The sequence below is a fragment of the Carlito syrichta genome, unplaced genomic scaffold, assembly GCF_000164805.1.
Source record: "Carlito syrichta isolate Samal-C Ts95f unplaced genomic scaffold, Tarsius_syrichta-2.0.1 Scaffold312058, whole genome shotgun sequence".
In the NCBI taxonomy this organism is placed as follows: Eukaryota; Metazoa; Chordata; class Mammalia; order Primates; family Tarsiidae; genus Carlito; species Carlito syrichta.
This window is the reverse complement of record NW_007256154.1, coordinates 6,708-31,565: the sequence shown is the minus strand read 5'-3', so window position 1 is coordinate 31,565 and position 24,858 is coordinate 6,708. Positions and strand designations below refer to the sequence as shown.

General features: G+C 42.4%; 2 protein-coding genes across 4 annotated transcripts in view; one reads left to right on the top strand and one right to left on the bottom strand.

Annotated features, from left to right (window-relative positions):
- DDX17 (DEAD-box helicase 17) overlaps nt 1-23,273 on the top strand; it is a 28,414-nt gene extending 5,141 nt beyond the window's left edge. The window contains exons 2-13 of one of the 3 annotated variants that reach the window (XM_008069458.1): nt 3,726-3,876; nt 5,343-5,442; nt 7,041-7,174; nt 7,474-7,539; nt 10,143-10,284; nt 10,902-11,062; nt 11,153-11,325; nt 12,309-12,419; nt 13,255-13,316; nt 14,833-14,892; nt 18,781-19,017; nt 20,302-23,273. In XM_008069458.1, coding sequence (XP_008067649.1) covers nt 3,726-3,876; nt 5,343-5,442; nt 7,041-7,174; nt 7,474-7,539; nt 10,143-10,284; nt 10,902-11,062; nt 11,153-11,325; nt 12,309-12,419; nt 13,255-13,316; nt 14,833-14,892; nt 18,781-19,017; nt 20,302-20,810 — 1,906 coding nt within the window. In that variant the 3' untranslated portion in view covers nt 20,811-23,273. Of the gene's footprint in view, nt 1-3,725; nt 3,877-5,342; nt 5,443-7,040; nt 7,175-7,473; nt 7,540-10,142; nt 10,285-10,901; nt 11,063-11,152; nt 11,326-12,308; nt 12,420-13,254; nt 13,317-14,832; nt 14,893-18,780; nt 19,024-20,301 lie in introns of those variants that run through there. The other 2 variants (XM_008069457.1, XM_008069459.2) reach the window with 2 other exon arrangements.
- Nucleotides 23,274-23,809: 536 nt separating this feature from the next.
- The window catches only part of LOC103271970 (ER lumen protein-retaining receptor 3-like), a 5,314-nt gene continuing 4,265 nt past the window's right edge, over nt 23,810-24,858 (bottom strand). Inside the window, exon 3 of the mRNA XM_008069456.1 lies at nt 23,810-24,158. Within this exon, the coding sequence (XP_008067647.1) occupies nt 24,004-24,158 (155 nt within the window). The 3' untranslated portion in view covers nt 23,810-24,003. The remainder of the gene's footprint in view (nt 24,159-24,858) is intronic.

Sequence of the window (24,858 nt, the reverse complement as noted above, 5' to 3'; positions counted from 1 at the left end):
GGCGGGTCTCGACCCCGCGGGCTCAGGCAATCCACTCACCTCAGCCTCCCCAAGTGAGGGATTACAGGCTGAGCCACCAAACCCGGCTAATTTGCAAGACTTTTAAAGAATTGTCTTTAAAAGTAGTTTATAAGCCAGGTATGCTGGCTCATGCTTAATGAGGTGAGAGGATTGCCTGAACTGGTGGGTTGAAGACCAGCCTGGGCAACATGGTGAGACCTCATCTCTACGATAAATCAAAAAGTAACTAAGTATGGTGGCACAAACCTATAGTTCAGCTACTTGGAAGACTGAGGGAAAAGGATTGCCTGAACCCAGTAGGTCGAGGCTGCAGTGTCGGTGAGCAGCGTGCCACTGCACTCCTGCCTGGGTGACAGAGTGAGACTCTGACTCAAAAAGTTTATTTAGAAGCGTGACGCAGTGGCTCAAGCCTGTAATCCCAGCAGCACTTTGGGAGGCCTAGGTGAGAGGGTTGCCTGAGGTCAGGGGTTCAAGACCAACCTGGGAAACTTGGTGAGACCTTGTCTCTACAATAAATCAAAATACTGCACTCCAACCTGGATGACAGTGAAACTCTTAACTCAAAAAAAAAAAAAGCTTCTCAGTGGCTCAGCCTGTAATCCCGCGCCTTTGGGAGGCTGAGGTGAGTGGATTGCCTGAGCCCACGGGTTCGAGACCTGCATGGGCAGATGAGCTCATCTCTACAATAAATCAAAAAACTAGCCGGGCGTGGTAGCGCGCCTGTAGTTCCAGCTACTTGGAAGGCTGAGGCGGAAGGATCGCCGGAGCCCAGCAGGTTGAGGCTGCGGTGGCCGGGAGCGGCCACTGCACTCCAGTCTGGGCAACAGAGTGAGACTCCAACTCAATCAATCAATCCATCAATCAATAAAAGTTATTTATTTAGAATTGTGTGAGCTACCTCACTTAGAAGTGAGCCTTTTGGACCGTTCAGTATTGAGCTTTGAGCCTGAGGACATAAAAAGATGTCATTGGTATGTATATTCCTCTGCTTTCTGTTTTTCCTTTTTTTTTGGATTTTGTTTTTGTTTTGTTTTTTGAGTAGTAGTCTGTGCCCAGACTGAGGTGCAGTGGCATGCTCAACCTTGACCTGTAGCCTTGACCTGCTGGGCTCAGGTGATCCTTCCGCCCCAGCTTTCCAAATAGCTAGAAATACAGGCTTGTGCCACCATCCTGGATAATTTTCTGATTTATTGTTTTTCTGATTTATTGTAGAGATGAGGTCTCACCAAGTTGCCCAGCCTGGTCTCGAACCTGTGGGTTCAGGCAATCTTCTCACCTAGGCCTCCCAAAGTGCTGGGATTATAGGCGTGAGCCACTGCACCAGGCCTGTTTTGATTCTTAATTTGTCTTACTGGTTCATCAGTCCTATAAATGAAATTAACCAAGTTCTTCCTATTGAGTGTAGATAACCAGTGGTCCCGATAAAATCTCCTGTCGTCAATCTTTGTATATTTGTATTTAGAGAGATTTCTAGCTAGGTAAACCAAAGAGTTCTAATGCTTTAAATTGCAGGAAAATAAGACCCCTTAATATAACTGCTGCTTGTCAGTTATAAGGTGGAGCTTTCTGAAGGATGATGATTATATGAGTGGGTTAGGGTGGGAAAGGAAATTAAATTCAGTGCAGTGCTTTATAAGGATTAGGAAAATCCGGATGGGCTGGGCTTGGTGGCTCAGCCTGTGATCCCATGCTTTGGGAGGCTGAAGTGAGTGGATTCCTTGGGCCCGCGGGTTCAAGACCCGCCTGGGCAACTTAGTGAGACCTCATCTCTACAATAAAAATAAAAAAATTAGCCAGGCATGGTAGCGTGCGCCTGTAGTTTCAGCTACTTGGAAGACTGAGGTGGAAGGATCACCGGAGCCCAGCAGGTCGAGGCTGCGGTGGCCGGGAGCGGCCACTGCACTTCAGTCTGGGCACCAGAGTGAGACTCCAACTCAAAGAAAAAGAAAAAAAATCGTATGAAAAAATAACATATGCAATTTGTATACCAAACAAAGCCTCACACTTGACATAGGTTGGAAAAGGGGAACGAAGACCATCTTTGTGTTAGGAATTTTCTGAAGAAAGTATCTTCTAATTTCTTGCATTTCATGTTTGGCTAATGGCTATAGTTATATTCTCGTTGAGCTTGTAAAGGGTATGTAAAAGGCAAAAAAGACTTTAAATAACCTGTTAAGTTAAATAAGACTCGGTAATGGTTTCTTCTATAAATTAATAGTATCGTTTGCCTGGGAACAAAAATTATATGTAAGGTAAAGGTGGGGATAGGGAGGGAAAAAAGTCATAAACCTTTGTTCAAGCTCTTTTTTCAGAGCATAAACTAAAGTTGAACACTAACCAGAATAGCTGACCAGTCCTTTACAGGTCCCAAGAGGTTTCCTTTGCAGATTAACAGACAATAGGAGTGATCACAGTTTAAATGGGGAGAGGGTTCAAGAAGGTGTTCTGTGTTTGGAGGACTTGCTTAGGCTGTGTTTTTCTCCCTGTCCACGGTCTTGTCCTTCATTTAAGCTTAAACTAATGTTCTTTACTCTACATGTCTGACTATTACACAAGAATAGAGACTTGTCTCTGTTTTATTCACTTTAGAATCTTCAGCACCACTTAAAACAGTAACTGGTACTTATTTGGTACCCAGTAACTATTTGTTGAATGAATACAATTATACTAACCTGTATTGAGTGTTTACTATGCCAGATAGTTTTTAACGTACTTTACGCATAATCATTTCATTTTACTGTGGCATCTGAAGTAGATGTTATTATTCTACTTTGCATAGGAAACTGAGGTGTGTAGAAGTTGAATAATTTATGACAGGACCAAAATTTAGACCCTATCTGGTTACAGAATCTGTAATTCCCATGATGCATTTCTTTAAATATAGGAATTTTTAATTTTTTGCTTATGATAACCATAGTCATACCAACATTGCTGCATAGTTAAGGAATGTTTACACGCTTCTTCATATCTTTCTTTTTTTTTTTGAGTCAGAGTCTCACTGTTGCCCAGGCTGGTGTGCAGTGGCATGCTCGCGGCCACTGCGGCTTCAATCTGCTGGGCTCGGGTGATCCTTAAGCCTCAACCTTCTGAAAGTAACTGGAGCCACAGGCCTGTGCCACCATTCCTGGATAGCTTTTCTTTATCTGTTGTAGAGATGAGATCTTACTAAGTAGCCTAGACTGGTCTCGAACCCCTGGACTCAGGTAGTCCTCTCACCTTTGCCCCAAAGTTCAGGGGTTATAAGTGTGAGCCACCGAGCCCAGCTTCTATACTTTTTGAGTTGGAGTCTTACTATGTTCCCCCGGCTGGAGTACAGTGGCACTCATGGCCACTCCAATGTGGACCTGCTGGGCTCCGGCGATCCTTTCGCCCCAGCCTTCCAAGAGCGGGAACTACAGGTGTGTGCTACCATGCCTGGCTTTTTTGTTTTTTTTTTTTTGTAGAAATGAGGTCTCACCATGTTACCCAGGCTGGTCTTGAACCAGGGGGCTCAGGCAATCCACTCGCCTTGGCTTCCCTAAGTGCTGGGATTATAGGTTTGAGCCACAGTGCCTGGCCTTACATACTTTCAAATAAGAATAATACGATGATTTTTTTGGAGGAGGACTGATAACATCCTAAGACTATCTTTTTTGTAGATTTTTATAGCATATAAGATATATTGCTTTAAAAATAGTAATCAACTAATATTTTTGATTATTTAGATTTGGAGCAAGAGGTGGTGGAGGCCTTCCCCCGAAGAAATTTGGTAATCCAGGGGAGCGTTTACGTAAAAAGAAGTGGGATTTGAGTGAGCTCCCCAAGTTTGAGAAAAATTTTTATGTGGAACATCCAGAAGTAGCAAGGCTGACTCCGGTAAGTGTGTGTGTGTGTTTTACTTGTATACTGCTTTTTACTTTTATAGTGCTATTGCTGTTTTATGTTTTATTCTAGTGTGGTGATATTTTTCTTACAGTCTTATGACTGATACTCAAGAGGTACCTAAATATGTACCTAATGTATTGCTTGGTTCTCGTTTGTTGATTATGCCTCTCAGCCTATTTGTCATACATGATGGAAAACTGTGTATTATATATTAGATCATGTCTTTTCATCTATGAAGTAAAATAAATAATATTGACATTGTGTACTCTTCTCTTTTTAACCTCATGGTTTTGGAGTCTACCCTTGGAGTTAACCAGAGGAAAGTATAATGGAAAAAGCACTTGGAAAGTTCCATGTTTTCTCCCTCTTCCTAGTTCTGACCTTGGACAAGTTATTCAGAGTGTTTTTTTTTTTAATTTTATTTATTTATTTAATTTATTGACTTGGAGTCTCATTCTGTTGCCCAGACTGGAATGCAGTGGTACGCTGACGGCCACTGCAGCCTCCACCTGTAGGCTCAGATGATCCTTCTGCCTTAGCCCCCCAAGTAACTGGAACTACAGGTGCACACCATGATGCCCGACTAATTTTTTGGTTTATTGTAGAGATGAGGTCTCATCAAGTTACCCAGGCTTGTCTGGAATGGGCTCAGGCAACCCTCTCACCTTTGTCTCCCAAAGTGCTGGGATTATAGGCTTGAGCCACCAAGCCTGGCTTGAGTATTTTTTTTAGAAATAAGAGTTTGACTCTGTCACCCAGGGTGGAGTGCAGTGATATGATTATAGCTCCTTGAAACTTCTGGGATCAAATAATCCTCCCGCCTCAGCCTCCTGAGTAGCTGGGACTCCAGGCATGCAGCACCATGCCTGGCTGTTTTTAAATTTTTTTGTAGAGACAGATTCTCAATGTTGCCCAGGCTAATCTTAAACTTCTGGCTTCCCAAAGTGTTGAAGTTGCAGGCGTGAGCCCAGTCAGAAATGGAACTTTTTTTTTCTTTTTTTGAGTTGGAGTCACCCAGACTGGAGTGCAGTGGCACGCTCCTGGCCACTGCAGCCTCACCCTGCTGGACTCTGACGATCCTTCCGCCTCAGCCTTCCAAGTAGCCGGAACTACAGGCGTGCGCTACTACGCCTGGCTAGTTATTTTATTTATTGTAGAGACGAGGTCTCACCAAGTTGCCCAGGTGGGTCCCGAACCCATGGGCTCAGGCAGTCCACTCATCTTGGCCTCCCAAAGTGCTGGGATTACAAGAAATGGAACTCTTAATCACCTGCATCATTAATTAGCTCAGAAAGTTAGGAGAAGTCTCTCAAAGTTGAAGTAATATATGTGAAAGCACCATGTAAGATATACATATTTGCCGTTGTGACTGGATTAGATCATCATTCAGCTAACTTGGAACATAAAGTTTAGAATAATTAGTTTACTAATTTGTTTTAGTTTATTTTCTTTTGTAGTATGAGGTTGATGAGCTACGCCGAAAGAAAGAGATTACAGTGAGAGGGGGAGATGTTTGTCCTAAACCCGTGTTTGCTTTCCATCATGCTAATTTCCCACGTAAGTGTTAACCAGTCCAGAACTTCAATTGATAAATTTGACTGAATGGTAAACGTGGGTAATAGATTATTTAAACTTTTTGACCCAGGCTCAGTATTTTGTTGAAAAGACAAATGGAAGCATTTCACAAAGGTAATAATACGTGTGTATTTATATATATTTGAGTTGAGTCTCATTCCAGTTGCCCAAGCTGGAGTGCAGTGGCACGCTCATGGCCACTGCAGCCTTGACCTGCTGGGCTCAGGCAATCCTTCTGCCTCAACCTTCCAAGTAGCTGGAACTGCAGATGCATGCCACCATACCCAGCTAGTTTTTTTTGTTTAGTTTTGTTTTGTTTAGATTTATTGTAGAGACAAGGTCTCACCAAGTTGCCCAGGCTGGTCTCGAACCCCTGGGCTCAGGCAATCCTCTTGCCTCAGCCTCCCAAAGTGCTGGGATTACAGGTTGAGCCAACCACGCCTGGCCAAAAAAATGTGTATTTTTTTTTGTTTTTGAGTTGGCGTCTCACTCTTGTCCAGGCTGGAGTGCAGGAGCACACTCACGGCCACCACAGCCTCAACCTGCTGGGCTCAGGCAATCCTTCTGGCTCAGCCTCCATGTAGCTGGAACTACAGGCAAGCGCCTCCATGCCCAGCTAATTTTTTTTTATTTTTTGTAGAGATGAGGTCTCGCCAAGTTGCCCAGGTTGGTCTCGAACTTGTGGGCTCAGGTAAACCTTTCACCTCGACCTCCCAAAGTGCTGGGATTATAGGTGTGAGCCACCGAACCTGGCCAGTATATATATGTGCATGTTTTTAACTTGCTCAGGGCCAGTAGTAAATACCATATAGGGTATCAGAGTTTTTTTGTTTTGTTTTGTTTTTTAATGTTCACCTGTTCTTTTATTTACACTGAGACCTTTTTCAAAAAATCATCTATTAAAGTTTTACTTCTCTGTCTTTTAGAAAAACAGCCGAATGAAATTGATTTTTAGCTGGATATAATATGAATGTGGTAAACAATAAGTGACAGCCATGTACATATGTCCTGTTAGATGCTTTAGGATAGTGATTTTCAAATTTTTGAGGGGGTGTAGGTGGCTGGAGTAGCAGCCTGTTAGAGATAGCAGTAAACTGGTCAAAGATTCAACATGTAAGGGGGAAAAAACTTTTTTTTTTCCCCTGTGAGTTGGGAGTCTCACTCTGTTGCCCAGGCTAGAGTGCAGTGGCACGCTCATAGTCACGGCATCCTTAATCTTGATCTGCTGGGCTCAGGTGATCCTTCTGCTTTAGCCTTCCAAGTAGCTGGAACTACAGGCGTGCACCACCACACCTGGCTAATTTTTTGATTTATTGTAGAGATGAGGTCTTGGTAAGTTGCCCAGGCTGGTTCGAACCCCTGGGCTCAAGCCATCCTATTGCCTCAAACCTCCCTAAGTGCAGGGATTACAGGTGTGATACCCCGAGACCAGCGGGGTTCGGGGTGAGGAGGGAAGAGACTTCTTGGAGAAAACTAAAGTTGGGTAAATCTTGCCTTCAGTGTATTTAGCAGTTTTAAAAACTCTTTTGTCTGTGTCCTTAGTTTTACTTAAAAGTAATAGAACGTGTATTCTCTTACAGAATATGTAATGGATGTGTTGATGGATCAGCACTTTACAGAACCAACTCCAATTCAGTGCCAGGGATTTCCATTGGCTCTTAGTGGTCGGGATATGGTGGGCATTGCTCAAACTGGCTCTGGGAAGACATTGGCGGTATGTACTAGCAAGTGAAGGTCTTTGATATTGTGATAACTTATTTTGCTATTTTAGTTGTTAACTATAGTCTCAGTTTTTCATAAAAGTTTGGTTAATGTAGGTACTATTTGAGCTTTTTTTTTTTAAGCTGTTAAATATATGGAAGCATTTTATGTTCAAATTTACATTGCTTATGTGATATAGCAGTGGTGATTTCTGTCTTTTCAATTTCCTATTTTGGAATTATCATCGATGAGTTAGAACTGCTAAGATAGTTTTAGTTTTGGTATAAGACTGTCCTTTTTTCCCCCCCTCAGTATTTGCTGCCCGCAATTGTTCATATTAACCACCAGCCATACTTGGAAAGGGGAGATGGCCCAATCGTAAGTGTGTTTCAGTTTGTTTATAGTTGTAAGAATAATTACAGTTTAATGATTATTGTGTTTCAATCACTGTATGTTACATACATAATCCGATTTTACTCTTAGCCCCGTCCTCTGAATCTTGAAGTAGATTCCTCATCATGGAATTAAATGACTTGACCAAGATCACACAACAGTTGAAAGACTGAGCTTAAATTTGTTTTTTTGGTTTTTTGGTTTTTTTTGAGTTGGAGTCTCACTCTGTCACTCAGACTGGAGTACAATGGCCGCTCCCGGCCACCGCAGCCTCGACTTGCTGGGCTCCAGCGATCCTTCCATCTCAGCCTTCCAAGTAGCTGGAACTACAGGCACGCACTACTACGCCCAGCTGATTTTTGATTTATTGTAGGGATGGGGTCTCTACAATAAATAAATTTTTGATTTATTGTAGAGATGAGGATTATAGGCTGAGCCACTGCAAGCCCGGCCTGAGCTTAAATTTGAACCAAATGGCTAGGCGCTGTGCCTCACGCCTATAATCCCAGCACCTTGGGAGACCGAGGTGAGAGAATTGCCTGAGCCCACGGGTTCAAGACTAGCCTGGGCTACTTGGGAAGACCTCATCTCGACAATAAATCAAGGAAAAGTAACTGGGTGTAATGGCACATAACTCTAGTGCCAGCTACTTGAAAACTGAGGTGGAAAGATCACCTGAGGCCCCGCAGGTTGAGGCTGCGATGACTGTAAACGTGCCCCTGCAGCACGTGCCACTGCAGCCTGGGCAAAAGGTGAGACTCTGGCTCAAAAAAAAAAAAATTGAAAGCTTACACTCCCCCCTTCCCCCTCCATCCCCCCAGGCTATCTTTCTGCCTCAGCCTTTCAAGTAGCTGGAACCACAGATGTGTGCCTCCACATCTTAGGCTCAGGTAGTCCTCTTGCTTCCGCCTCCCAAAGTGCTGGGATTACAGGTGTAAGCCACTGTTCTCGGCCAGAAGGCTTTTTTTTTTTTTTTTTTTTAATTGGAGTCTCACTGTCACCCAGGCTGAAGTGCAGTGGCACACTGGTGGCCACTGCAGCCTTGACCCATTGGGCTCAGGCAATCCTTCTGCTTCAGGCTTCCAAGTAGCTGGAACTACAGGCATGCGCCACCATGCCCGGCTTCCTTTTTGGTTTATTGTAAAGACGAGGTCTCACCAAGTTGCCCAGACTAGTCTCGAACCTCTGGTCTCAGGCAGTCTCTTGTCTCTGCCTCCCAAAGTGCTAGGGTTACAGGCTTAAGCCAGCACACCTGGCTATGAAGGCTTATTAAAGAAACTAGGCATACTATAGTTCTTTTGGTATGTGGGCACTTACTGTGGAGTAAATGCACATACAGTTCTTAATTGCTCAGTGATGACTGTAAGGATATGCAAAGAGGTCTCTGCCCTATGGCTTTTAAATCAGGTGGCCTGTATGTGTTCTTTGTGGTTAAACAATACTTTTGTAAATGTATTTTTGGTTTGATTATTTTATTTTCTGTAAAATTTGAGTTGTAGTCTTAACATTTTGTAGACTCAACTTTTTCAAAAATTGAGCTTTTACTTGCCGTATATATTTATGAATATGTGCATTTTGCAGTATGTCACAAAAAGTATTCCTTACTTTGCTTTATGTAATATGTACTATGTTTTATATGGTTAGTAGCATTATTATCATTAGGCGCTATCTAGTGGATCAATTCACAGAGCAAGGTTTATTCTTCGTTAATGTTTTTGATTTTGTGTTCTTTTGGCCAGGATATGTATAAATTGTTATTGGCTTTGCCTAGTGTGCCTAGTGAAGAGCTTAAACTAGAAATCAGAAGCGTATTAATTCTGCCTTTTTTTTTTTTTGAGTTGGAGTCTCACTCTGTCACCCAACCTGTAGTGCAGTGGCCGCTCCCGGCCACTGCAGCCTCGACCTGCTAGGCTCCGGCGATCCTTCTGCCTCAGCCTTCCAAGTAGCTGGAACTACAGGCGCGCGCGCTACCACGCCCGGCTAATTTTTGATTTACTGTAGAGATGAGGTCTTGCCAAGTTGCCCAGGCGGGTCTGGAACCCACGGGCTCAGGCAGTCCACTCACTTCAGCCTCCCAAAAGCACTGGGATTACAGGCTGAGCCACCGAGCCCAGCTAACTCTGACATTTTTTGTTCATCTGTTTCTTAATACCGGTTAAGCATCCCAAATCTGAAACTTTGAGTGCCCACATATGTGATGCTCAAAGTTAATGCTTATTGGAGCACTTTGGATTTTTCAGTTTGGAATGCTTAACCTGGAAGTTGGAGTTGTATAACTAAAACTAGGTAATGACTTGTAAATCCACTTAAATAGTACATATAAGTTACAGTGATGAATAATGTATCCAAATAAACCAAATGATGTGGTTGCCAGTATCTTGCCACATGCTAAATTTTTTTTAAAAAGATTTTCCCCACTCCAATGATACTGTTTATATTCTCTCCTCTCTCATACCCCATCTTATGACATACTTTGAAGTACTAGATGAGACAATAGGGAAATAATTAAGATAGCTTTTTGTGTTTTGTTGTTTGTTTGTTTTAACTTGGGATGGGAGTATCTTAGGTGTTTTTTTTGTTTGTTTCAGTGTCTAGTGCTGGCTCCTACTAGAGAGCTTGCCCAGCAAGTACAGCAGGTGGCTGATGATTATGGCAAATGTTCTAGATTGAAGAGCACTTGTATTTATGGAGGTGCTCCTAAAGGTCCGCAGATTCGAGACTTGGAACGAGGTAAATTTTTTAAAGTTTATTGTATAAGAGTTGTTTATTTTTTACCAATTTCTGCGAATGAAATTAGGAAATAGTGGATTTTTTTTTTTTCTTTAGTTGAAATTTCACTCTTCACCCAGGCTGGAGTGCAGTGGCATGTTCCCAGCCACCACAGCCTCGACCTGCTGGGCTCCGGCGATCCTTCTGGCCCCCCCCCCCTTTTTTTTTTTTAATTTTTGAGTCAGAGTCTCACTCTCACCCAGGTGCATGCTCATGGCCACCGCAGCCTCGACCTCCTGAGCCCAGGTGATCCTTCTACCTCAGCTTTCCAAGTAGCTGTAACTACAGGCACACGCCACCATGCCCAGCAATTTTTTTTTTTTCATTTTATTGTGGAGAAGTCTCGTCAGGTTGCTCAGGCTGGTCTCGAACCCCTTGGCTCAGACAGTCCTCTTACCCTCTGCCTCTCAAAGTATTGGGATTACAGGCGTGAGCCACTGCACCTGTCAATAGTGGATTCTTTTGAAAAATTTTAAGCAGTTGAATACAACCACTAGGGCTGGTGCTTAGTTTGTTGAGGCATGGAAAGTGTATGGAAAGAGTTCTTACTGACTTGATGTTTGATTTTTGTTTTACAGGTGTTGAGATATGTATAGCTACTCCTGGCCGCCTGATAGATTTCCTGGAGTCAGGAAAGACAAATCTTCGTAGATGTACTTACCTTGTATTGGATGAAGCTGACAGAATGCTTGACATGGGTTTTGAACCCCAGATCCGTAAAATTGTGGACCAGATCAGGGTGTGTAAAGCTTATACTTTGCTGTCTTTATGTCTTATGTCTTTTGTTGAAGGTCCTTAGCCTAAAAGAATTCTTTTCCTTTCCCAATAGCCTGATAGACAGACACTGATGTGGAGTGCAACCTGGCCTAAAGAAGTAAGACAGCTTGCAGAGGACTTTCTTCGTGATTACACTCAGATCAACGTAGGCAATCTGGAGTTGAGTGCCAACCACAACATCCTCCAGATTGTGGATGTTTGCATGGAAAGTGAAAAAGACCACAAGTATGAACTATTTCACTCTGGTTTGATAATGCTGATGATAAACTTTCTCTAATAATTCTCCAAAATTAGTGTTAGAAAAACCAATATTTTTGTAAGCCTGAAAATATTATATTATTTATTGTAACATTACAGTTAAAGGCAAGGATTCTGGATCCTTGGAATTTGAATCAGTGCTCTGCTAATTATTAACAAGCTGTGTAGTTTTGGACAGTTTGAACCTTATGGTGCCTCAGTTTCTTCATCTGTGAAATGGGGATTAATATTATCTACATCATAATTGCTGTGAGAATGGTATGAGTTAATATTTCTTCTTCTTCTTTTTTTTTTTTTTTTTTTTGAGTAGGGGTCTCACTCTGTCATTCATACTGGAGTGCAGTGGCACGCTCACAGCCACCGCAGCCTCGACTTGATGGGTTCGGGTGGTCCTTCCACCTCAGCCTTTCGAGTAGCTGGAACCACAGGCAAGTGCCACTATGCCTGGCTGTATTTTTGTTTTTTGTTTTTAAAGATGAGGTCTCACCAAGTTGTCCAGGCTGGTCTTGATTCCCTGGACTCAAGCAGTCCTCTTGCCTTTGCGTGAGTCACTGCACCTTGGCAAGTTAATACTTTTAGGAACACAGAGCAGTGTGTGTGTGTGTGTTTTTTTTGCATTGTCTCACTCTGTCGCCCAGGCTGGAGTGCAGTGGCGTACTCAGAACCACCTCAGCCTCGACCTGGGCTCAGGTGATCCTTCCGCCTAAGCCTTACAAGTAGCTGGAACTATAGGCATGCGCCACCATGCCCAGCCAATTTTTTGATTTATTGTAGAGATGAGGGCTCACCAAGTTGCCCAGGCTGTTCTCAAACCCATGGCTTCAGGCAATGTAGTCAACTTGGCCTCCCAAGTTCTGGGATTACAAGCATGAGTTTCTACACCTGGGCTCTGTTTATGTTCATAGGGAGGTCTTTTCTGTGTGGTGATTGCATTTTTTATCTGGCTTCAGATTGATCCAACTGATGGAGGAAATAATGGCTGAAAAGGAAAACAAAACAATAATATTTGTGGAGACAAAGAGACGCTGTGATGACCTGACTCGAAGGATGCGCAGAGATGGGTGAGTACAGCACCAGAGTAATTAGTTAACCTCTGGTTTTATAGTTAGTGGCAGTTTCTAAATTGTATGTGAATGGTGTATAGTATTTTTAATAAGGCCTATTTGTATATAGTATTTCTTTCCTTTTTTTTTTTTTGTTGAAGTCTTGTCGCCCAAGCTGTGGTGCAGTGGCATGCTCACAGCCACCGCGTCTTCAACCTACTGGGCTTAAGTGATCCTTCCACCTCAGCCTTCTAAGGAGCTGAAACTGCGAATGTATTGCACCACACCTGGCTAGTTTTTGTGATTTATTGTAGAGATTAGGTGTTACCAAGTTGCCCGGGCTGGTCTTGAACCCCCAGGCTCAGGCATTCCTCTCACCTTGGCCGCCCAAAGTGCTGGGATTGCAGGCTGAGCCACCACACCCAGCCTATATAGTATTTCAATAGGCCTAACCTGTTCAAAATTATGTTACAGCATTTCTTCTTTGAAACTTGGTTTTCTGCTGGGCATGGTGGCTTATGCCTGTCATCCCAGGACTTTGGGAGGCCAAGGCGAGAGGATTGCCTGAGCTCAGGGATTCGAGACCAGCCTGGGCAACATGATGAGACCTCATCTCTACAATAAATCAAAAAAGTTAGCCGAGTGGGGTGGCTCACACCTGTAATTCCAGCTACTTTTGGAAGGCTGAAGTGGACGGATCACCTGGGCTCGGCAGGTCGAGGCCGTGATGGCCGTGAGCATGCCATTGCACTCCAGCATGGGTGACAGAGTGAGACTTCGATTAAAAAAAAAAAACAACTTTGGTTTTCCTCTTATAAGATTTCTGAAATACTGGTCACTTTTCTTCCGATAGTTGGCCAGCCATGTGTATCCATGGAGACAAGAGTCAACCAGAAAGAGATTGGGTACTTAATGGTAAGTTGAAAACTAAGCAGTTTTGGATTTTTCTCCCCCCTTAAAAACATCCATGCTACATTTCAGAGGTAGATACGTTTTCTGTAAAGGAACAGATAATAGATACTTGTGACTTTGCAGACCAAATGGTGGCCTCTGTTACAGCTACTCAGCCTTCCTGTTGTGGCACAAAAGTGGTGGACCATAGACAATGTGTTTAAAAAAAAAAAAAATTTACCTGTCTGTGTTCCCATAATTTATTTGCAAAAATCGGCATTTGACAGATTTGCTTTGCAGGCCAGTTTGCTAACACTGCTCTAGTTAATTGAATGTTGGGGACACTTAACATCATGTTCTTGTGGCTCTTTATGGTTCATAATGCTGGGTCTTTACACTTTTGTACACCCTACACTACCCTTCCATTTATTTAATAAATTATTTAATTTTTTTTCTTTTGATTATAAAAGCAATTGAGGAAAATTTGACTGTTACTTAAATGTTCAAAGTAAAATGGTTCTTCATCATTAGGTCATGTTTTAGCCTATTTCCTTCCAGTCCTCCGTTTTTTCTGGACTACTGTTACAGGAAGGCCATTGAGTGAAATGGAAGAGGCTATATGCGTATCTTTTGGGGGTGAAATACAATTTTTCACTTTCATTCCATATAAAGCTTACTCCCTACGCTCAAATTACTAATTTTGTTTCATTTTTGAAATAATTTTTAGGAGAAAAGAATTCTAGCTCATGTTAATTTTGTTATAGATTGTCACACTGTTCTTTGTGTCAGAATCTCTCTCACCCAGGGTAGAGGACAATGGCATAATTGAGCTCCTGGGCTCAGGCAGTTATAGCTGGGAATCATCCAGTTAATTTTTTATCTTTTTATAGAGACGAGATTACACTGTTGCTCAGGCTGGTCTGGAACTCCCTAGACTTAAGCAGTTCTTCCATCTCACAGCCTTCCAAGGTGCTGGAGTTACAGGCATGAGTCACCATGCCTGGCCACCACGCCATTGTTAATGGTATTTCATTATTAGTAGAGGTAATTTTTTTGTCTATTGCCCTTCTGCTAAAGACGAATGTGATAAAGTTTTTTTTGTTGTTGTTGTTTTTTGAGTTGAAGTTTCACTCTGTCACCCAGGCTGGAGTGCAGCGGCATCCTCACAGCCACCGCAGCCTCGACCTGCTGGTCTCAGGTGATCATTCCGCCTCAGCCTTCCAAGTAGCTGGAACTACAGGCACTCGCCACCACACCTGGCTAATTTTTTGATTTATTGTAGAGATGAGGTCTCAACAAGTTGCCCAGGCTGGTCTCAAACCCGTGGGCTCAGGCAATCCTCTCACCTCTCAAAGTGGGATTATGGGTGTGAACCGCCATGCCCAGCCTATAAAGATTTTTGAAAGAATTGTCTCATATCTAAAAGTAGTTGGGATTTTCTGATACCATTATTTAAAATTTTAATAGGATTGGGTAAGCAGGTCAGATAGCTAGGAATGTTCGATTGTTTGTTTGTTTATTTATTTATTTATTTTTGCAGAGTTCCGTTCTGGAAAGGCTCCCATCCTCATTGCCACAGACGTAGCCTCGCGTGGGCTAGGTTTGTATAGATAGGTGTCTCTGTCAATGGTGTATTTACCTTTGGTTTAAAGATTTGTCATTTCAATTTCAAATTTAGAGTTATATACAGATGTGTTTAGATAAATATTAAACAGAAAAGAGTATAAGTATAATTGCCCGCCCCCCACAATTTTTTGTAACCCTTTTTTCCCCCCTTTTATTTTCAAAGTCTCTTCCTGCTCCTAACAAACAGGCTTTGGTCTGCAGCAAGGCCTAGGCATGACTATTCAAACAGTGAGAGGGAGAGGAGACATTCAGTTGAACAAACAGCTCAGCTTCTTTCTGGTGATCTATTTCTTGCTGGATAGAATGAACCTGATTAAATCTAGCTATTGTAAGCTAGTTTCTCAGTTATTCCTTTCTCTATACCAGTGTGTCTAAGCTAGATATATTTAGAGGCCCGGTTTCATGAATATTTACTAAATAAGTCTGCAATATTTTATCATTCAGCAATTAATTAAGTCTGCATTGCCCAGTTCTTTTTACTAAGGTAAGATTATTATGGGCACTCAGTTATCCCCTTCTTCCATCCATATTGTAGTTGTGCTGTCCAGTTTAAGAGTTTACTTTGAAGATGATCTCTGGAGTTTTTGACCCATTATGACTTAAGATACACAGGTTTCTTGTGGTAAAGTATCCCATTCTGAGCCAAACAGGTCTAACTCAAAACTTTAATAGTTTAAAATATGAGATTATTTCTATTACAAGGATATCTCTCAAGTTTTGTTAGGTTTTAATTTCTTGCCCAGTAAGATGAGAAGGATCATATTCCCTTATACTATTTAATATAAAAAGGACACGTATTTAAACTGGAATACAAAGTGATGAAGACTTTTTATCCATTGCTGTCATGATTCCCTCCTTCAGAGGTGGTGACTTGCAGCCATGACAAAGTTATCTCTGCCCCTCTGCCCTCTGAGGTCATGTCTGGATCTGTGCCGTTAGAACTTGGGCCTGTTGGGAGAGGAGGCGGAGGCCTGAAAGCAGTTTACATAAAAGCTTTCAGTAATGGTGGTTTTTAAACAGGCTTGCTATGTGCTGGTAGCTTCTTTGTGCATCTTGCCTAGACAATTAAAAGTATTTGCTCCATGTCCCCCTGCATTTCTAAACCAAATTAATTGGCTACCATTAGAATAACTTAGACTCTTCATCCCATCCCCACTCATCCAAGTGAGGGGAGAGGGAAGGTACCTGAGTCTGTTTCTTGTTACTCAACATCAGTGCTTGTTTTGGGCCCCTTTGTTTGCTGCCTTGTAAAAATCAAGAGAGAGAAAACCCACCAAAATGGCAGAATTCTGACCAATGTCCTACAAGATCCTGGAAAGTGAAGGCTTCTACCTCATAGACAGGGGTGCAATTTTCAGCTGAGTCACCAGGCCTTTTTTCACTTCCTGTCGAGCGATGGTTTCTTAAATGTTCCCCTTCAGGTAAGTTCTTTGATTCCCCTAACTTTACAGTAGTCGATCTCAGGTTACCACTATTCCCTTTCCACTGAGATATTTTTTATTTTTCCTTTTTTTTGTTTAAACTACACACTGTTAAACTAAAAGTATTGAATTTATTTTGTTTTGTTTTTTAACAGAAGCTTTGATATCAGCTGCAGATCACTCAGTACATGGCCGAGGCAAATCTACATTGGCCCGAAGCAGCTCTAGATAGCCTGTTGGCTAGTCTTAGTCCCTTCTAATTAGTGTTTGGAGATTCAGGCCATGTCATAGGGCTTTTCAGACAAAAGGCTCTTATCCCAGGCAGCTGGCCAAAACATTAACTTTTCTGTTTCTTACCCTGCTACAGCATCTTCTAAAAAGGCAGCAAGATAATATTGTGGCAGTGCACAGATAACATCAGAGTAGGCTTGCCTGGAGAAAATCTAATTCTGCGCTTGCTCTTATGTGCCCCCAGCCAGCTATGTGTGTATGTACACACAGGACGCCTTTCTAGTATGAAGAACTTGCACCATGTCTACCCCCTGTTGAATCATCCCCCCTTCCCCACCGAAATACAGTGCTTTCTGCTAGGAAAGCACGCTTCTGTGCATCCAGTGCCGTAATTCAACTTGCTGCTGCCATGGGACTGTCTCAGGAGCATTATCCTAGCTCTGAAGATGTCATGGAGTATAATTCCCCATCCCCCACCTTACATCCATCCTGGCCCTGTAAATTTTTTTTTTCCTTTGTTGAATCAACGACCCTAGCCGGAGACTCAAGCTGCCCCCTGTGATAAGTGCCTTCTCGTCTTTCTGGTGTGATTCAGGACTTTAGGGGTCAGTAAAGACCGAGGAGCCTTTATTGTAATAAGAAACAGACATAATGCCCCTTCTTCACGAGCCCTGTAACAACAGCTGATTTTTTTTTTTTTTAATCATCTCCCCTTTCTCCCCTGAAATTAATCCAGTCTGGGCAATAGATGCAGTCTGACCCTTTGGATGTAACTTACATTTTTTTTTATTAATTATTTTTTTCTACAATCACCCCAATTATCCTTGGGGGAGGCGTTGGAGGACCTGAAATTTTTACCCGAACCCAGGTTCTCCGGCGCTTGGCAACCAAATGGGGCTACAGAGAAGCATCTAAGCCAGTTCACAGAGCGAGCGTGTGTGGGGACTTCTCACTGCCACGGACCCTTGATGCATGCTCCCCGCGCTCCAGTGGTCCCGTGTCAGAAGGCGGAGTTTTCGAAAGGAGGCCGCCAAAAATAAAAGGCAAAGAGACGGGATCGGCTGCAGCGGTTTCCCAAAGGAGGAGGGAGTGTGCATCGGTCTGGTAACAAACAGAGAATGTTTTTTAATTATTTATATCAACAAAAAATCTGTGTTTTATCTAGGATATTTTCTGAATATTCTTTGTAAAATGCAGATTTTTTTTCCACAAAACAGTAGGATTCTTTGTTATATTAAATTTGTTTGTTTAAGTAGGTTAAAAAATATACATTTAGCTGAAAGCATTACACTAACATTTACATATTTTAAGCTTTAGGTTATTCAGCCCAATTCCCAGCAGTAGACAGAATATTAAACTTGTGTCTCAAGGTTTCATGGTTTTTCCCACATTCTTTGACTGTTAAATTAATATCCTAGGTCACATAGACAATCTTTGGTAATTGAAACAAATACTGAGTTAAAATAACCTTGAGTTGAGCAAAAAACCTCATTTGGCAGAAGCTGGGCTTGGTAGTACAGTGAAATTTTAGTGTAATGTGCTCTCGTGGTAATTGAAAGGGGAAAGCTAATACGGGTGTTTCTACAAAGGAAAATAGGTGTGTGCTTAACTTTGGCTCTGATCAGTTTCTTAAAAATATAAGAGCAAAAAAGGATTAACGTGAATGTTGTGATTAAGTCTCCTTGAAAATGTAGTAATAAAGTATATGAAGCTCCTTTTTTCATTTTGCTCTGTGACTGGTTTAAAGGTAAGTTTGTTATGCTGTTGGTAGAATTTGCCAGGCTTCTCCCAACAGAGTAGAAGTGATTTGGCCTTGTAACTTAACCGGTGGTTACCATTTTCTTTGACATTTCAGTTTTGAAAAGGATAGTACTGGAATTAGCCAGTCTGAAGACCAACCCTGGTGTGACTCCTGTCAGTACATTGGTTATAGTGCAGAAGAGGCAGGAGTTTGGATGGTTGGATGGGATTCCCTTAGGATTCTACAGCCAGTAAAAGATGCCACTTCCCATGCATGTCCCAGGAATCACTAATCCTCTTTTACTCTGTTGGGATGAGTCTTTTTTTGATTCTGTCCAGAGTGGTTACTAACTTCATCTTCTTTCCTCTTGCTGTCATCTGCATTCGTGCTTCCCACCTGTTGGCATGTCCTTTACCTTCTCTTTCCCTGCCACATCAACCTACACACTGACTCATCGTTGATTTGGAAGATGTGGAAGATGTCAAGTTTGTGATCAACTATGACTATCCAAACAGTTCAGAGGATTATGTACACCGTATTGGTCGAACAGCCCGTAGCACCAACAAGGGCACCGCCTATACCTTCTTCACCCCAGGGAACCTAAAGCAGGCTAGAGAGCTGATCAAAGTGCTGGAAGAGGCTAATCAGGCTATCAATCCCAAATTGATGCAGCTGGTGGACCACAGAGGAGGCGGCGGAGGAGGGGGTAAGGGTAAGTCCTGGAGTTTTCCAGGTACTACCAAGGTATCTTTTTTATACTTATTGTGCCTTTTTAAAATGATATGAAGCCTTTAAATAAATATGTTGCTTAATAACAAAGGACAGTGCCTAATAGTTTTCATATCCTTCTAAGTAAGAAAGTGTGAATTTTGTCATGACTGTCTTCTGTAGCACAATATTTCTGTAGGGGTTTTTTTTTGTTGTTGTTTTTTGTTTTTTTGAGTTGGAGTCTCACTCTGTCGCCCAGACTGGAGTGCAGTGGCCGCTCCCGGCCACCACAGACTCGACCTGCTGGGCTCCGGCCATCCTTCCCCCTCAGCCTTCCAGTTAGCTTGAACTACAGGCGCACGCTACCACACCCGGCTAATTTTTTATTTTTATTGTAGAGATGCGGTCTCGCCAAGTTGCCCGGGCGGGTCTTGAACCCGCGGGCTCAGGCAATCCACTCACCTCAGTCTCCCAAAGGCGCGGGATTACAGGCTGAGCCACCGAGCCCGGCTCTGTAGGTTTTAATCTAAAACTGAGCTTTGAATTTTTAAGTACGTGGTGTGTGTTCAAAGTTAAGCTGTGTTGGGTTTTTTTTTTCTCAGACATGTCTAAATTTTAATGCCTTCAAAAATGCTTAGTCTATTAGATTTCAGTTTTCTGTATGAACATATCATTCATTTTACACTGTTTAAAGGTGTCAGAGACATGTATAGCAGTTGGGTCTACACAGCTGCAAAAAATAACCTAAGCTATGCTTCCTGACTTCCAGTTTGATATTCTAAGATTGTATTTCTTAGTTATCCTCAAGGATAACTAGGGGCCTAAGAAGGTAAAAAAGTTGAATATACTGTAATGTTTACCATGCTTTTGAATATGCTCCATTAAAGAATCAAATTAGAGATTTTTCTGTTTGTTTTGTTGGGGTTTTTTTTAGTTGGAGTCTCACTCTGTCGCCCAGGCTAGAGTGCAGTGGAATGCTCATGGCCACTGCAGCCTTGACCTTCTGGGCTCAGGTGATCCTTCTGCCTCAGCCTTCCAAGTGGCTGGAATTATAGGCATAGGCTATCATGCTCAGCTAATTTTTTGATTTTTTGTAGAGATGCGGTCTCACCAAGTTCCCCGGGCTGGTCTCAAACCCATGGACTCGAGTATTCATTTAGAGGCTGTCCTAGTAGATCAAGGAAACACGTTGATAGTTTAGTACCAAGTTAAGAGTTTTTAAATGTGATTGTGTTTGAATTTTATATCTGACATTTAAACATTCTTTGTATCCTCTCATCAGGAGGTCGTTCTCGATACCGGACCACTTCTTCAGCCAATAATCCCAATCTGATGTATCAGGATGAGTGTGACCGGAGGCTTCGAGGAGTCAAAGATGGTGGCCGGAGAGACTCTGCAAGCTATCGGGATCGTGGTGAAGCTGATAGAGCTGGTTATGCTAATGGAAGTGGCTATGGAAGTCCAAATTCTGCCTTTGGAGCACAAGCTGGCCAATACACCTATGGTCAAGGCACCTATGGGGCAGCTGCCTATGGCACCAGTGGCTATACAGCCCAAGAATATGGTGCTGGCACTTATGGAGCTAGTAGCACCACCTCAACTGGGAGAAGTTCACAGAGCTCTAGCCAGCAGTTTAGTGGGATAGGCCGGTCTGGGCAGCAGCCACAGCCACTGATGTCACAACAGTTCGCACAGCCTCCGGGAGCTACCAATATGATAGGTTACATGGGGCAGACTGCCTACCAGTACCCTCCTCCTCCTCCTCCCCCTCCTCCTTCTTCACGTAAATGAAGCCACTCAAGTGGTAGTGACTTGTGCAGACCTAATTGCATTTTAAGGAACACTGTCTTTTATTTTTTTTTTCTTCTTCCCCTTTTCTTTCTTTTTCTTTTTTATTTTTTTTTCCCCAACCATTGTGATTTGTCTTCACGCAAATTAGTTAGAATTCACTGCCAGGTTTCTTATGCCCGCCAAAATGATCCAGTCTGTAATAACAGATTTTGTAAAAAATATATATATATAGCCGACTGGAAGAGATTAATTTCTTCCCCCAACTTCTTGCATGTTGAGGATATTTGAGCTATTTTTCATCTTTAAAAAATGAGTAATGTATTAGGCCCTTTTGTGGGAGCCCATCATCTTTTGTTGTCCTGAGTTGGGGGGGAGGGGGGAGGGCTGAATTGTTCTGCAGAAGAAGATGGCACTTGTGCTTTAAATTGCTCTCATTATTTGGTTAGTAAACCAAGAGGGAGTTCCCTGCACATTTTCCATAGTGCTTTTTAATATTTCTAAAGTTGGAGCAGGGTTCCTCAGGCCCAATGAGTTTTTAAGACAGTGCTTTGCAATTACTTCAGAATTACTAATTGGCTTTATCTCCCTTTACACTTTGCTTCCCCCCCATTACTGAAAAAATAATCGTTTTAGTGTGTCAGGTTAGAAATTGAGTTGCTGAGTCTTAAGTGCATCTTTTAAATTAAAAACCACAAGTGTTCATTGCAGTGGATAAACTATAGCATCTCAGCATCTGGGTGGAAACTGCGTATTTTTTTTCCTGATATCAGCAACCATCTGAAATTCGTTTTCCAACCATACAGCTGCTGTGAGCAAATGAACATGAATGTTCACTGAAAACTTAGTTATTAACCATTGAGCATGCGTTCACCTGCAGTGTAAAAAACACCTTTAATTATCAACAGAATAAACTCAAAAATGGGCAGATTTTCTTTTCAAATGCAGTGTCAGGATAGAATAAAAGCGCTCTCCCAGCTACTCTGCCCTTTTGGCCAAATTATCTTGAACAAAGAATCTTAAAGACTCATTCTCTTCACACTCTGTTCTCTACAGTGCTTTATAACAGCTTCTGGGTGCACATTTTCCTCGGCATCCTTTTGCACTCAGCTTTTTACAGGTAGGTAGTGCTTAAGAAATGTTATGGAGGACTAAAGCCTAAGTCCTTTTTGCTTTTCCTCTCTGAAGGTAGGTGAGTTCGGCCTCTTCATAGTAATGCTGTTTTGCCGAGACTTTCTAAAGTAGGTGGGCCTGGAAAGAATTTTCTGCTCCTATGTTCACCATAACAGGATATAGAGATCAAACAGACCCAGAAACTTCTTCCAGATCCAATGTGGACTGTTAATTTTTATGTTGCTAATTGGTGTTCATTTAAACTGCAGTTAGAAGGGGAGGGTTCCACTGCGTTCTTTGGCTAAGGCTTAAGGATGCTGCTGGTTTGTAAGATCTAAGTACTTGAGGATTTTTGTTTTTGTTTTCCTTTTAAAATTCTTCAGGGAGACAGAAGGGATGGTTTCTGAGGGGTTCTGAAAGTATGATTCAATGTGCAACATACAGGTAGGTTGTCAGCATAAGCTGAAATATATGCATGTAAAAGCTTTTATACATCTTTTTTTATTTTCCACTTTCTTCTTCCTTAACTTTACTTCTCTTTTTGTCCCCCCCATCTTATAGAAGTTGAGGCCAAGGGAGGATGGTAGGCACAGCAAAAACATCGCAAAACTATTCGGTGCTTTCAAACCAAAGTGTTCCCCCTTCCCCCAAACTTTGTCTAAGCACTGACCAGTCTGTTGTGGACAATTTTTTCTGCACCCAAATTTTGGTGTTTTGTTTTTTCCTTTAAACATAGAGGTTCCACCACAGAGAATGGCCTACTCTCCTTTGCAGCTCTTAAAAGCATCTGTTTGCAGGAAAGATCCCTGGGCAAGCAAGCAGTTATTTGGATTGCTTGCTTCCCTTTTTCTGCCAGGGACATTATAATCATATTGTAGCAATTCCAAATCTCAAAAGCTATTGTGGCCTGAGCACAGCTGAAATCTAGCAGTTAAACTCTTCTGCCTCCATGTCTGTCACTCATAATTCAGGTTCTGCTGTAGGCTTCAGAACATGAGCAGAGTAACCGTTTGATGCTAGTTACTGCATTCATGGTTGAAACTCAACTTAGGGAAAGGGTTTCAATGTATTAAGCTATGGGCTGCTCCCCAATTCCTCCCTAACGATCCATTGTGTGGACTTCTCTCATCTAAAAGGTTGGTGGCTTTTGCTTGGGATCAGTGCTCTCTATTCATGTCCTTGCTGGTCTCTGAACACATTCCTGTTGCATTAAGACTTGAAAGATTTGTAGATGTGTGATGTTCAGGCACAGGATGCTAAGAGCTATGTTACTATTCTTAGTTTGTAAATTGTCTTTTTGATACCATCTTGTTTTCTTTTTGTAGGTATAAATAAAAACACTGTTGACAATAAGGTGTGAGCTTTTATTACTTAAAAGGTCTCTGAGTGGCTCAGTGTGGTCCTCAAAATAGTTTGCTAAAGACAAAGGTTGGGGATGTTGGACTGACTAATTACTTAGCACCTAAAACGGGAAAGGAAGGTAGGATTGATTGGATTTGAGTTTTAGAAAAAAGGCTGGATAGGATGTCTTGTAGGCGTTTGGACGTGTTTGCTCATCAGTAAAACTGATTATGCAAATGATACCCAGGGTGATTACTGGGTTTCAGGTACTGAGTGCAAGACCAGTGTGAACCACTGTTAAAAAGAAAATAAAAGCCATTTTTAAAGGTGAAGCACAAAACTCCAGCCAAAGCAGGTAAATTCAGCTTGCTTGTGGCTTGAAGGCAGTGTGGATTTCACATTTAGACTACACCTTTATATCTTGATTACCCAAATTTGATCACCTACCTGGACAGTGGAGATTACCACAAGCACATATACCTATTTCAACTATCCTGAGTTGGGGTGTTTTTATACACAGAGGAACATCTTTCCAGATCAAGATTGACTATTCCTTGGAGAACAATACTTTATTTGATGCATGGCTAAGGCACCCAAAGGTTTCTTGTTCCAGTTGCCATTGGGAGGCACCATACTTATGCAGGTGGCCAAGGTTTTTCGTTAATTGTGATGGGCATTTAAGGGAGATCTACTGAGGATAAGTTCTTCTGGATACAATGATCAGTGCTTCGCTAAATCCACACTAAGCATTTCTGGTTTTAACATTTGATCCCGTTAATGTATTCGCTGCCAAGGAGAACGTCGAAATTGTTTCCTTAATGTCCTTGTTAAGGTGTAGACGATCTCTGAAGACCCTCAAATTGGCACTGGAAGACTTAATTTCTTTTCCTTTAAGGACTGGAAGAAAATAGAGATGAAATTACTATTTACCATGATGATGACAAGACTGCTTTAAAACTTGTTGGTAATCTTTGTATTTTTTTTTTTTTGGAGTCACTGTCACCCAGGCTGGAGTGCAGTGGCATACTCATGGCCACCACGGCCTTGTCTTGCCGGGCTCAGGCAATCCTGCTTCAGCCTTCCAAGTAGCTGAACCACAGGTATGTGCCACTATGCTCAGCTAAGTTTTTCTTTTCTTTTTTTTTTCTGGAGACGGAACCCTACTCTCGCCCAGGCTGGAATGCAGTGGCATGCTCATGGTCACCTCAGCCTTGACCTGCTGGGCTCAGCGATCCACTTTAGCCTTCCAAGTAGGTGGAAACACAGGCCCATGCCACCATGCCCAACTTAATTTTTTTTTTTTTGGTAGAGACGAGGTCTCACCATATTGCCCAGGCCAGTCTTGAACCTGTGGGCTTGGGCAGTCCTCTTGTGTCAGCCTCCCAAAGTGCTGGCATTACAGGCGTGAGCTACCATGGCTGGCCAATCTTAGCTTTTTTTTTTCTCAGTCCCACTCTGTTCGGGACCTGCCTGGGAAACTTGACAAGACCTCATCTCTACAATAAAATAAAAAAGTCGGGTGTGGTAGCACGCACCTGTAGTTCCAGCTACTTGGAAGGCTGAGGCGGAAGGATCGCTGGAGCCTGGCAGGTCGAGG